At 30.8% G+C, this 15,243-nt stretch overlaps 2 protein-coding genes across 7 annotated transcripts in view; both read left to right on the top strand.

Annotated features, from left to right (window-relative positions):
- Nucleotides 1–195: 195 nt before the first annotated feature.
- Nucleotides 196–5,004, top strand: LOC126774682 (putative phosphatidate phosphatase). Its single transcript, XM_050496218.1, has 6 exons — nt 196–293; nt 1,008–1,159; nt 2,613–2,804; nt 3,509–3,676; nt 4,070–4,246; nt 4,548–5,004. The coding sequence occupies exons 1-6, from the start codon at nt 227–229 to the stop codon at nt 4,647–4,649; spliced, it is 858 nt and encodes a 285-aa protein (XP_050352175.1). The 5' UTR covers nt 196–226; the 3' UTR covers nt 4,650–5,004.
- Nucleotides 5,005–10,301: 5,297 nt separating this feature from the next.
- The window catches only part of LOC126774665 (hillarin), a 56,041-nt gene continuing 51,099 nt past the window's right edge, over nt 10,302–15,243 (top strand). The window contains exon 1 of one of the 6 annotated variants that reach the window (XM_050496189.1): nt 10,302–10,391. The gene's annotated coding sequence lies outside the window, so the exon portion shown is untranslated. Of the gene's footprint in view, nt 10,490–15,243 lie in introns of all 6 variants that reach the window. The other 5 variants (XM_050496193.1, XM_050496192.1, XM_050496188.1 and 2 more) reach the window with 5 other exon arrangements.

The raw sequence follows: 15,243 nt of genomic DNA, 5'->3' as shown, positions 1-15,243 counted from the left end.
ACATTGCCATAATGCTGTCGGATAGACAATAAACAAGTAAATAAATAATAGTTATTTAAAATAAAAATCGATTAATGAATAAATAAACAATTTCCTATTTACATTAAGATAATCGTAAATATAATCTACGTTGAGGTTTTCCTCCGGCTTATCGAGCAGAAGTTACATATATATAGAACGAGATATGGAGGGCAATCATTCCAAGAGTGACACACTAACTGACAAGATGTCCCGGGAAGAGTCGCTTCATATTATTAGGAAGTTTTTCGTAGATATATTTTTAATATCAGGATGTGAGTACAATTACATAATTTTTTTTTAAATATTTTAATATTTAATTTTACTGGTTAGAATACGTATATTTTGTTAAAAAATGTGTTATTATGGATACTTTAATAAATACGATTAATTATTCAGTATATTTTAGTTAGATAAATAAAATATTGATTTGGATTTTACTGTAGAGCCTACTATAAAAACGTTTAAAAATTAAGTTTTAGTATTTGAATTTTGTATCAAAATATTTGTCCAATTTTTTTTATATTATATTATAGCTTTTTATAAGCAAAAAATAAAAGTTCCGTGAGGAAAAGTTAAACTTAACTATCACAAATTTCAAATAATAAGCGAATGAAGTGCTTATTGATAACTTATAAATTGATTAAGAACAGCGAAATAAAATTATTTTATATTATTAATACAATTTTGGATACAATAATTGCAATCGTATAAATGATATTTGTGATATAATTAATTGAATACTAAAATACATAAACTATGCATGAACAAAAAAATAATCTAATTTATATATTTATCATTATTAATTATAATCAAGTTAAATTTCTATTAATATAAATTATTCTGAAGTTTAATTTCGTATATCTTAATGTGTGATTTTTCATTTAAAACATCCTGATACTTTTAATCTAAAATCTTTAACTCATTACCCCAAGGCAACTTCAATAACGCACGTGTTCGTTAATTGCTATAAATCACTTTTATTTCAGTGGTGTTAGCTATATATGCAACACAAACATTTTGGGTGCCCTTCGAGAGGGGTTTCTTCTGTGGAGACGAGACTCTAATGCTTCCGTACAAGAATGACACCGTAACCACTCCAATGCTTAGGCTTTTCGGCCTCGGGTTACCTGTGTTAGCTGTAAGTATTACATTTTATGAATATTATTAAAGCTTGTATAGTAGTCAAACTATCACACTAGATTCAGTAGGCATTCGGCGATGAGGTAAATTATTTCATAGAATAAAATACAACCTATTCAAACGATTATATATATTTTTTTAATTTAACGTTTGCCAAAGTCCAGACAATATAATGAAATCTATCTGGAATGTGATAGAAATTGTATTTAAAAATAGAATATAAACATATGATAATCGCTTAACTCACACAAAATATTCCGTGACTTTCACCTTATTCATGTTTCTATACGTTATTATTAATATTTTAATATTTAGTAGTAAATAAAACGAAAACCTAAATAAATTTAATATTTTTTTAATTATTCTTGGGTATTTTTTTTTGTTTTTCTATCTTTTACATTTAAAGGTATTTCTGAAAATAATGATTAATAAATACTTAAAATAATGATTATTCTAGCAAACCGCAACAATACCACAAGGACTTTTTAAAGCCTTTAACGCTATAAATATCACATCTACTCTACTATACGGCATTATTAACATAGCAAATTATATAATTAATTATAATTCTTATGATTATTAATGAAAATAAAACAGATATCTTATATGACATTAACATATTTACAATCTGTTATTTATTGGAATAAATTAATTACAGTTAAGTAATTGATTAAATGATCCTATGCCCGATATAATGTAATTAACTTCTATGCTTTATACGTTACTGTACTACATTCATATATAATGTATATTAAGCAATAATTAACATACAACGCATTTTATAAATCTCTAGAATTATTTTTCTAAGTTCAAGCCATATATTGATATACGTAACTTATTTAATAAGGATCAAGTTTCTTGTCAGTTAAGACGGTAACTCATATTAAGCCTATGCGAATATAATACTTTTCAGTTTTTTTTTTTCACAAATAAAGATGATAAGTATAAATGATGATAAAAAAATCTAAAAATAAATAAAATAAAAACGATTAAAAAATAACGGAAACTATGTAAGAGAAATATAAATCTGTTAATTTTATATATTAGGTAGGTAGTATAAAAAACTTTATAAACTAAATATGTGCCGCATAATATATACGAAAGTGGGAGAAAGGTTTTCCTATATGACCTATATCAATCAAAGTTTATATGCAAATCGGACTAGCCGTAAAAAACAATTGTCAACTTAATAAAGTATATACATAAGACGTAATATTTAATTGAAAATTTTATACAATATAGAAATTCATAAATGTTATAATTTTAATATATTTATATGTATATAAATTGGTGTTTGTATATCTGTTTGTGATGAATAGACATTGACACTTTATGATAAAGTAAAATTTTAAGATAAGATTTTTTTTACTATCAACTTTTGTCGTAATTGCTACTAGACTGAACCTCTACTATAAAAGCTATATAAATGCAGCTATAACGATTTGTTTTAGTTTCTCGTTTGCGAGTGGGTGCTACTTCGCAACGTGACAGATGAAAAACGCATTTTAACTCTGTGCGTGCCAGCGTGGCTCCGAGGCTTCTACTGCCCGCTGGCATCTTTCGCCTTTGGTACTTGTTTCATTGAACTAACCACCAACATCGCAAAGAACGTTATTGGCAGACCGAGGCCGCATTTTTTTGATGTAAGTTGATTTTTATCTTGTGTTAATTGCAGTAATTTTTAAATATTCCCAATCCGACGACAGTAGTCAAAAATCTAAAAGGCGACAATTCACTTTGCCATTTTATAAAGAAATTTATTTATAAAACAGCTAAATAATTTTTTCGAGTTTATTAACATTACTCAATTCTCTGTTATTTTGTAAAAAAAATCTGTGTAGTTTGAATTTTTTTTTCTATCTAATATTTTATTTAATATCAAATTTACCTATATTTAGTTTTGTGTATTTTATTAACAATGCATAAAATGAACTTTCAATACATCTTCAATATTTCATTTTGAATGTAGAATGAAGATTCTGTTAAACATTTATCAATTGCCTGGAATATTAAATTGTTATCAGCTAACTGACATACTATTATTCATACGGAAATGTGATATATTGTGTTATATTACGGTAAGATCTACGATGAATAATAAATTGTAAATAATTGATAATATATTTCTCATCAAATCAAGAACCTCGAATGATTAATTAATGAACTTAAGCCGAGTTCGATATTAAAGTAACATCTTGCTTATATTTTAAATTTAATTTATAATATAAAAGTTGATAAAGCAAATGAAAATTGGAATAATAAAATGTATTTCCTAATAGTGCCAATGCTCTGATGTGAACTTATATAAAGCTAACAAACCTAATTAAAGTTAAAATATTTATTTCAGCTTTGCAAGCCTTCAATAGACTGTAGTTTACCAGAATGGCAGAAACGTTACATCCAGCCGAACGAATACCAATGTTTGGGCGAACAGACGGATAAATTCATGGACATGCACATGTCATTCCTCAGTGGACACTCCGCGTGGTCTGCGTTCACGATGTTCTATTTAGCTGTGAGTACACATTATTAATAACCTTCGAAGTTTTTGATGCTTTTTACCGACTCGATACATATACTTGAAAATTTAAAGCGAACTTTGCTTTGTAATATCGAGAAGAAATATTTAGCACCATCCAATTTAAAAATTGATATTGTCAGTCTTTTTAGATCAACAAAGACAAATATAAAAGAGTTAAACAATTGGTTATCAATGAACTGATATTCTTTGGTACTTTCTCCACCGCCAGGGTCAGCAGATTATGGTCTACAAAAGCTTCAAAAATAAATTAAAAATCATTATATATAATCATAAAACCATTGATGATACAAATAAATGAAATATACAATACAAAACTTTGCCCCTTAGCAAATAAAGAAGCAATAGTTTAAACTTGTAATGTTGCAGTTATATTTAGAGAAGAGGGTGGTATGGCGTGGGACCCGTGTGCTGCGTCACTCATTGCAGTTCGCGGCTGTTATGTTGAGCTGGTTCACAGCTCTTTCAAGAGTTTCTGACTACAAGCACCATTGGAGCGACGTACTGGCTGGCTACTTCCTTGGACTTACATTTGCTGTGCTTATAGTAAGTTTTGACGAGAAAATTGTCAGCTGTATTTTTTAAAAGAAATAATTATCCATCTATTTTACAAAATAATAGCTACGTGATCTAGTTCATAATATAATATCATATTCCTTCATTTATATACTATACAAAAATAAAATATGTTCTTAATGTGAGCAGTATATCTTCAATACTTTCTTCAGCGGCACTATTCTGTAAGAATGCAATTGTGAAATGTCGAAAATGTTGTTTAAGTTTCATGTTTATTCTTTAAAAAAAAACTACAAAAAACTATTTTAAATTATATTTATTTATTTCACAGTGGACATGGGGAACAGATATATTGGAACCTAACAAGAAACACGATCGTTTACCGCTTCATGATTCGCCTATGCAACAGATACAAATGGCTGCACCGGCATGATCGTTAGCATGCTTTAACCAACACATTACATTGTTTTTAATATAAGGTATATAATAACAGAATAATTGAGTACATACTCTACATTCTGACAATATTGTAGAGCGTCAACATTAATATCGTGAGTGAGTGAGTGAAAGTTATGAGCTTGTAGCAAAAATGTAAATGTGTGTCTTATGTATACCAAATAAGTAATAAAAGGATCTCATTTAGAAAAAAATAAACCAAAAAACCGCCAACGCAAAACCTACTAGCAATTGCGCAATATATAAAAATATTGCCTTTAGTTACAATTTTGTCAATTTAACGATTACTTAAAATCATTTTAAAAATTAAAAATATTATATTATATTAAAAATATATATATATATATATATATATATATATATATATATATATATATATATATATATATATATATATATATAATATTTTATATATATATATATATATATATATATATATATATATAGTGTTATTGTATTAAAACAAAATATTTTAAGAAAATAATTAATTTTAAGATTTATTTATTATTGTATACAGTTACCGATATTGTATTTAAAATTATTAGACTTAATAAATAATATTAAAATAAAGCGATTGATTTATTAAAGATGACTCGTTGATGTCTTTTATATAAGAATTTTTAAATAATCATTTCAAACGCGTAACGATTATTTTATATTAGGGAGTATTTCACTCCCTTTTATAGGGAAGCCGAGATGGCTGAGATGTTAGATCATGTGCGTACAATTATTGCACAAGCAACTACGTAATTTTCATGGGCTTAAATTGTGTTGATAAATAAATAATTCATATAGAGCTCGACGTTAAAAGATACCTGAGGAATGTGTCGAATCAAAAACAACTACATTTTTTTCACCATCATACTAAAAGCAATATGTCCAGTATGAGAATTTCATTAATACCACTTTTATAACATACTGACTGCCTAGTTGGTCTAGTGGCTACATGTAAGACCGCAAACCCGGAGGACCTGGGTTCAAATCCCATGAGATCGCTGTGGCCGAAATCGGTTTGGAGAACATAAAATATCATATAGAAACATCAGTTTATAATACATAAAGTATAGTTAACAGATATTGTACCTTTCATTTGTGATTTTAGTAATTTACGCTAATTTACTTCCTCTTATTAAGTGCTTATCAGAAAGTAGATTGTTTAGATTTACCTTAGCCTGAGTGAGTTAAACCTTATTAGCTCCAAACCTTCTCCTCAAAAAGGGAGAGGAGGCCCTTAGCCCAGCAGTGGGACATTTACAGGCTGTTACTGTACTGAGTGAGTTAGTGAAAGACATATGATATACCTAATACAACAAAGACGTTAGTCTTAAAACTTCGTTTTTAAACACAACGAAGTTACTCCGCCGTTTACATGCTATTGTCTCTGTCAAACAAGGCACGTTTATTACGACCTTGATGCAACAACCGCTTAAAAAAATAATCGTCGTGAGTGTGCTAATAATAGCAGTAGCCAAATTATTTAGTCGTAATTCTACTTAGTACTTATGTGTGTATGTTCTTTTTTTTTTAAATAGGTTGGCGGACGAGCATATGGGCCACCTGATGGTAAGTGGTCACCAACGCCCATAGACATTGGCATTGTAAGAAATGTTAACCATCGCTTACATCGCCAATGCGCCACCAACCTTGGGAACTAAGATGTTATGTACCTTGTGCCTGTAATTACACTGGCTCACTCACCCTTCAAACTGGAACAATAACAAGTACTGCCGTTTTGCGGTAGAATATCTGATGAGTGGGTGATACTTACCCAGATGGTCTTGCACAAAGATCTACCACCGAGTAAGACTACTACTGGTGTTAGGGCTTTGTGCAAGCTCGTCTGGGTAGGTACCACCCACTCATCAGATATTCTACCGCAAAACAGCAATACTTGATATTGTTGTGTTCCGGTTTGAAGGGAGAGTGAGCCAGTGTAATTACAGGCACAAGGGACATAAAATCTTAGTTCCCAAGGTTGGTGGCGCATTGGATATGTAAGCGATGGTTGACATTGCTTACAATGCCAATGTCTAAGAGCGTTGGTGACCACTTACCATCAGGTGGCCCATATGCTCGTCCGCCTTCCTTTACTATAAAAAAAAAAAAAAGACCTAGTAAGTGTTCAGATGTGTCTATTGATTAGAAATGCAAAGGTTTAAAGAAATAAGTTCATCGATGAAGAAATAAGAAGAGACGAGGAGAAGCAAACGGATACTAGGACAAAATGTAAGCTATAACGACAAGGTCTATATCGCCATGTCATGATTCAATAACTTTAAATCGAAAAATCATAGGGTGTGAGTAGGTTGCCAGAGAAAACGCACCGCACAGATTGACGAAAACTGGCTTTTTAGCCCCTTTCCTTTCAATGTTGCAATAAAGTTGCATTGTTTTAACAATAGGGTAAACTCGGAAAAAAACAAACCGATAGTTTTAGGTAAAAAGAAATAATTTTTTTTTAGACAATTTTTATAATCAAACCAAAATTACTGTACTACAAGTTTTAAAATAAAATATATCGTTCTCAGACTGTGCAAAACTTAGGCGAAAATATAAATTTCGTCTAACATTGATTAGGCTGTGTACCACACACGGGTACCCCAAAGTCCAGTGTCGAGCGAACGAGACGGTTTTGAGAGCATCGCGAAGCTAGCACAGCACGCCTATTGGACGACGCCAACGCAGCGAGTACTTTTACGAGGGAAGATGTCGCTATGGACACTTGTCAAAGACGTCCCCGAACAGAGGGACATGAACATCAATCAAAATGAAGCAATACAAGAATGGCATGCAATGAACGCTTCAAACGGTATTCGAAACAAATCCGTTATGTCAATCTTGCAACGTTTGTGATCGACTTTGGTCCGATAGAGATTTAAAAAACTATCAACTATTATATTCCTCGGCAAAATGATTTTCGTTTATGTAAAAACTGTAATAAGTCGCTAGATGCCACGAAAAAACCTAAATTAGGACGGGCTGCAGGATTTTATCGCGCCTTCCATGGGTTCAAACCCAGGCAAGCACCACTGAATATTCATGTGCTTAATTAGTGCTTATAATTCATCTCGTGCTTGACTGTGAAGGAAAACATCGTGAGGAAACCTGCATGTGTCTAATTTCATTAAAATTCTGCCACATGTGTATTCTACCAACCCGCATTGGAGTAGCGTGGTGGAATAAGCTTCAAATCTTCTCCTCAAAATGGAGAGGAGGCCTTAGCCCAGCAGTGGGACATTAACGGACTGTTACTTACTGTACTGTACTTACGATATACGATACGAGACTGAATCGATCACATGTAAGATGCTCAACTTAAACTTTGCGGACGACATCATGAATTGTCTTGCATTCTTAAAATAAATATTTGATGGGTCACAAAAAGTTCTTAAACTTAATTGTCATCGAGTATAAAAAATATTATATAACAATGCAGCGTCTGTTTAAAACTTAACAGTAAACACAACTCGCTGGCAAGTTTCACGTTACTCCAACGGGCGTGTACCCTGACGTAGTTCCTTAAATTTTTTGTCGCTTGACATTACAAGAAATATTAATTATGAAGCTGTGATTACCTAGTAATATTTTATATGCCTGTTACGATTAATTGCTGATTGTTACCAGGTAAGGCAAGTATGATGCAGTAAATATGTGAGTGATTTTAATCAAACCATATTTTATCAATTTCTTTCATGTTTCGAAGCGTTTTGCAGAATAAATTACTGGCTATTATTGAAGACATAGGCTCTTGAATGGAACATACGTGAAGCATAAGCATATCAGACAACTCTCTCGCTCTACATTTCAGTCCTATATATTTCAATGTCATTTAAATTAATTTATTGAAAAAAAATTCGTTCTCAATGCTCGGTAGTACTTCGTGGGTGATGACGTAACATTATTAATATTAATATTTTGAAAACATTCTATAAATATATAAGTTATACAAACATATACACAGCTTAGACCATAGTTAGTTTCCCGTTAAAAATTAACACATTGGAGGCATTATACATATATAATACCATAATTATAAAATATTATTGATATACAAAACGATATATTGGATTTATCCAATTTTATTTTAATGATATATTTGAACTCAAGGATAGAGAACTTATCAATTGAATAGAAATTAAAAAAATGATAAACAAAAGTCCGACTCCTATGTTTTAAGAAATGTATATTCGCGTCCTTCAAATATTAATTATCTCTTATATACCACTATAATAAAAAAAAGTGAGTTTGGATTGCAGTCGGCCAAGCTCAAGAGAGATTAGCCAATAGTGCACAAGTGTGTGCACAAACGCAGGTACACAGAGAGTATACCTCTTCCCTAGCTCTCATAATCCGATGGGACGGCAATTGACACGACCGGAATGAGGTTAGGCGCAAGAACAACGGCTTGAAGTGTATACACTTCCACTTCCAACTTCCAGACTCTGGGCTGCTGCTGAGAATTTTCAGACAGAAAAATACAATAACTTTTTATCGGCCCGACCTGGGAATTGTACCCATGACCTCCGGGTCTGCAGCCTTAAATCTAACCACTAAACCAACGAGGCAGGCCCGATAATCTATCCCGTAATCAAGTAATCCTTTTTTAAAATGTAATATTTCTAACTAATATATTATCTTAATAGAAAATACTAATTGTAAATATTATGCAATAATTTTTAGCTAAGGTTTTATCCATAAATTATATGTAACGTTCATTGATATTACCTGCGCTGCTGACCGTAGATGACTATGAAATTTAATTTTTATAGAAATTTGCACTTTGATGTTATAAATATAGAGTTTAAAATAGCGTGGTAGATTTCGCAAAGGCTATATTATTGAAGTTTACTTTCTCCAGCAGGCGATTTGGTTCGGAATGCCCGATGTACTGCCCGCGCCGCTTCTTCGCTACCTTCTTTCATCAAAGACTAACTTAATATAAACACTCAAGTTGGCATGTAATCGATTTAACTTTTATGCATTTAGTTTTTTTGATGATAGATATACACAACCACAAAATTAAATTATTAATTCAATATAATTATGAATTCTAAATAATAAAGTTCTTCCATTATTGACTCATACGCTATTATAATAAGATACTCCTAGCCGAATTTTGGTCAAGTCTACACTTCTTAAACAGCCGACTGCATGAAATAAAATAAGACACAGGCAGACATGAGATCGGAACATCAATAGCAGCCTTAAATAATTGATGTTGTTGTTGTATTAATCTCGAACCAGGATTTGAACATACGACCAACGAGACTTTACACATGGTATACAACATTTGTCCTTACACTAATATTTATAATAAATTTAAAATAGTTATATAAAAGTATTAATACTTTCTTCTATTTAATAATATACATTTACAGCATTTTTCTAAAATCAATTTACATTAAATAAAATGTTTTAATATTGAAAAAACCGTTAGTTATTATATGTCTGCGAAATAAATCGGTCACAATTCCAAAAGATCTAATCATTTTTTAAATTGTACAGACAAGTTAAAAAAAAAAAACAATCGAGCCTCCCCGAGACAAATCGGCAACCGCAATCCGAACACCACAAAGGTTCTATGCTGTCGACGCGAGACCAACCGTAAACAATCGCGGGCAGTTCCCGGCCGGCCCCCGCGAGCGTCGCTCGTCGACCGCTCGAAAGAATTCAAAAGTTAACATGTCATAGACAAGATTCGTTTCTTTTTCAAAGTGTGGTACCGTTGTTTCCCATCTCTTTTAGAAGTTAACGTTGTTCCGTTACTGTGCTATTGTGCTGTGCTTCACGTAACGTATTTAGATTAGCGATGAGGTTGTATGTTACATTAAGAATTTGATGGCAATGTCGATAGAGCGAGCGTAGTTCATTAACACTTGAAAGATCTTAGAGATGTATTGAAATAAAAAAGTGATAATTATATTATCTACGTGATCGTGAAATAAAATATTTAAAATGAACGTCTACATAAAAACCTTTTTTTATTTTAACTTAATATATTCAATTTGTTACCAAATTTATTGCACCCGCAGAAATGTCTAACGAGACTATCGTATCATTTAAAAAAACGAGTGCGGTAACAAAATTTAAAAAACAAAGGTGTTTATATATAAAAAAGCGTAACCTTCGACATGAAGTTGAGAATTAAAATAACATTTGTATATAACTCTTTCCTACAAAACCTGTTTTAGTTCGTGTTTGCAATTTATATGAGCGGTGTGTAATAGAAGTATTTTAAGATTCTTGTTATTTTTCATCTCTACTCGGATTCTGGTACTTCCAAACTGTAGGAACCACAACCTGAATAAGACAGCCTGTCATTCAAAGAATTATACATAAATAAAACATCCAATAAAAATTCTATTCTATCAAATACTATTAATTTTAATATTACTAATACGAGCAAGACTTTTATATAATAGTTATGACTTCATATTTAATAACGTAACATTAAATTCAGCTCTATATATTAAATTTCTCAATAATAATCTAATTATAAAAAAAGTGTAAACAATTGAAATCTCTTACATAAATTTCATAATTTTTTTTTATATCATTACAAAACTTGTGACGCTTATTAAGAATGATACTTCACGTAATATTTTTGTGATATATTGCCTTTTATTTGGGACAACGATGAGATATAATAGAAATTTAATAACAAACGGTAGAAATCCAATTTGATATGTTTGTTTGTTGTGTATTTAGTTAAAAATTGATTTGTCATCATTGATTCACGTTTCGTTTCATCATTCGTGAACACCCCCTAAACATTATAAGTACATACAAGGGTACCTAATGCTTAAAATAATTTAGAAAATATTTTTTTATCCAAAATGATAAGTTCTTAATTTCTAAATATTTATACATCCTTCATTTAATGTTATATCTTCATAGCTAAATAAAAATAGATGACATATAAATTATTCAAAATATGATTTTACATTACATACTGTCGTTAATATCTTAAGAATTTACAAAACACTTACCGGATACAAGAATGATTTATCCAAAACTAAGGGAAGGCGCAAACAATAAATTTATAAATTTGGACAAAATCCAATGGCGTATTTATCCTATGTCCAAGCGGGCACGTGCCAAGGGCTGGTCTTGGGCATATTTTAAAAGGAACTTAAAGGTTTAATTAGTTACCTACCTACTTTTATAAGTATTTTTCTAAGTGGCGGCATTGTATTGTGCCCGGGGCGCAAAATCATAATACACGCAATTATATAAATCCATAGATTGTAAAATACTCGTTGGTGTAGTAACTATTTTATAAGGTAGCAGATTTCAAGGTAATTGGTTCAAATAATTCAAATGTCGAATTGTTATCCTATCATTATGAGTGTGAAGGAATTGAAACTCTATTTCCAATACATTACATTCCAGGTACATTAGAGTAACATTAATATAAATTAAAGATATGATACACCAAAGGTATAGACAACAACATCTGTGAAAATACAAATATATTATTTAAACAATGTCCTCCAGACCAATTTCGGCCACGGCGGCCAATCTCAATAGAGATTAGCCAACTACGCAGGAGATATTATAGAGCACAAGTGTGTACGCAAACACAGGTGCACTCTCTATTCCCTAACTCTCATAATCCGATGGGACGACAATCCGACACGACCGGAAAGTAAGTACACGGGAGTGTACACACTTCCAACTTCCAGACTCCGGGCTGCTACTGAGAATTTTCTGACAGAAAAACCCAATAACTTTTATTGGCCTGACCTGGGAATTGAACCCGGGTCTGCGGCCTTACATCAACCCACTAGACCAACGAGGCAGTCATTATTTGAATATGTGGAGCTACAAATATAGTATTAAAAAAAATTGATTGCACCTGTATTTGCGTCCACTCGTGTCCACTTTAATATATCTTGTGTAGTTAGATAGATCTTGCGATTGTTTAGAACCGCGACCTTAATGAGGAATAAATAACTGTAGAAATATGAGACATAATTAACAGTAACAGTGTTAATGTCCCACTGCTGGGCTAAGGCCTCGTCTCCCTTTTGATCAGAAGGTTTGGAGCTTATTTCACCCCGCTGCTCCAAACTGGTTAGTAGAATATACATAAGGCAGAATTCCAATGAAATTAGACACATGCAGGTTTCCTCACGATGTTATTTTTCACCGTCAAGCACGAGGTGAATTATAAACACAAATTAAGCACATGAATTATAAACACAAATTAATCATAATTCATTCAGTCAGACAGAAATTATTTTGCAAATATAATCAATACCTTAATAGAAATGTCAGTGAGACAGGAATATGTAATATACTTACCTCTTCCTGTGAAAGCAAGTTTATATATGTATACAGTCGTGAGAAACCAAGGTTTCTTTAAAAAAATATAACGCGAAAAGTTAATAAATATGAAAATAAAATGTAATACACATATACATTTATTTAACAGAACGAAAATAAAGTTTGGTAAACAATAAATAAACAGTCCTGTCTTGATTTGACAAAAGCGTTTTTTTACTTTGACTATGAATAAGTAATGCTTCAATTCCACTGAATAAAGAATTTAAAAAAATGACAACAAGAACTCACTTTAATATACATAGTTGTTATATATAAATATTTAATATGATGTCACTGTCAATAACGGTTAAAATAGAGTGATTTCGAGAAAGCTATTTCTATTCTATTTTCAAATTTCTGTTATATTAGTATATGAAACGTAATATCGGGCACGCAATAATTTTTGAAAGTTGTGTTTTATCAGTGCATAATTTGTGTATGTTGACATATGTTCGTCTCTGTTGATTCTTTATTTCTGTGGCGAATTTATGTTTATATAATCTTATAAAATAAAAATTTGTAAGTGATTGTAAAAGTCTACTTAAAATTTCATTTGCATACTGTGGGACAAAGTATTTGCTTTAGGAATAAAAATTAGACATGGCGTCGAAATGTGGCCGTGTATATTAACCGAAGTTCGCAGGTTCAAATCCAGACAAGAACCTTTGAGGTTACATGTGCTTAATTTTAGGATAAAATTGGTCTCCTGCTCGGTGGTAATGGAAAACAGGACAAAATCTTGAGGAAAATTGAATGTGTATAATAAAATTGTCCCTATCTACCTACAGTGATGGAAGCAGCCTTAAACATTCTCCTTAAAAGGGGAGGTTGTTTAACAGCAATAGGACACGAAAAGTCTGTTACTTAACTTTTTACTTTATATTCTTAATAATTTATTTTCAATAGTAAGTAATATATTAAAATGTATACAATTAAATGTCATGTACTGCTCCGGTTTGCCTTCGCTAATAATGTGGGCAAACAACATGCCATGCAATTTAGCTCAACTCGCATGAATGAGATTACAAATCAATGATATATTTCGTTAAAAGCTAATAGTAGATATCAAGACTATTATATATAATACCAAATGTTTCACATGGTCGATTTTTTCTTAACTAAAAATGTTTCATTAATATTTTCTTTTATTTCGGAAATACTAGAGTACTGTAGTTACGTAAGTACTGTATGTGTAGGTACGGTTTCCTTAATAAAATAAATGTGTTATTTAAATGATTCAATAACCAATCAGTTTTTTACCTATAAAATATTACGAAAATTAAAAAATAACGCCTACATTAAAATCTAATATTTTGGAACATATAATCACATAAACATCAGACCTCATTTAAAAGCGACTATAGAATAATTCAGAATGTACATATCTCGTAATTTACTCGTATATAATAATAAAGATATTTCTAATAAAGTATTCGATAAAATCGATAATTTGCTTATGGCAAAGGTATCACGCCGTACAGCTTTGTTTAATGTTTACCTGTTCAAACTTTTTCATGCTCAGATTATTAAATAATAAACATTAAAAATCGATACAATAATTAAAATTACGCGAAAACAAATACTACATGTGTAATCGTTCGAGTTGATTTCCTAAATCGTAAACATATATTCTCAATCAATTCCAACCTGCGTTAATACCGTTCATTGAGTAAGTCAGTAAAAGTGGTTTTAAAGTTCACCTCACCTACACAACGCCCACCGTTTTATTTTCTACACCCATTGACCAATGCTGGCCAAAACAGCCACCTACGAGCATGATGATATATTTAAATTTTATTAAATAAGTCACTATTCCATTTTCAATTTATTTTATTTTTCTGATAGCAAAAATACATTCTTTTTATAAAAAATATCCACTTTATTATAAATGTCAAAAAATATCGGACAGATACACAAATTCTGAATCTGATTTGAAAAGTTTTGTATAATATTTTATGTTGAATTTATTGTCAATTTTGTGTATCAAAGATGAAACATAAAGCAATTTATTAAAGCCACGTTTAGTAGAGGTTAGGGACAATACGACTTCTCAACAATGTCTCAAAAACTAGCAACTCCATATTGAGAAACGTTTAATTTACTATCTATTGGACATATTATATCATATTTATATTTATTATATAATCATATTTATTTATTTATTAGTAAACTATGTACAGTAATTTTTATAATGTATATATAAAAAAAACAAAATACCCATTACAGATTTATAGCAAAAACAC

The sequence above is a fragment of the Nymphalis io genome, chromosome 17 (genome assembly GCF_905147045.1).
Source record: "Nymphalis io chromosome 17, ilAglIoxx1.1, whole genome shotgun sequence".
NCBI lineage: Eukaryota > Metazoa > Arthropoda > Insecta > Lepidoptera > Nymphalidae > Nymphalis > Nymphalis io.
The sequence above is the reverse complement of the archived record's forward strand: the minus strand, read 5'-3'. Positions and strand labels throughout refer to the sequence as shown.

Bases quoted from the DNA above. Each gene is read 5' to 3' on its own strand.
- LOC126774682 (XM_050496218.1), top strand. From the start codon at position 227: ATGTCCCGGGAAGAGTCGCTTCATATTATTAGGAAGTTTTTCGTAGAT. The intron at 294-1,007 runs GTGAGTACAATT...CTTTTATTTCAG, and splicing joins TATATTTTTAATATCAGGAT to TGGTGTTAGCTATATATGCA. The intron at 2,805-3,508 runs GTAAGTTGATTT...TATTTATTTCAG, and splicing joins CGAGGCCGCATTTTTTTGAT to CTTTGCAAGCCTTCAATAGA.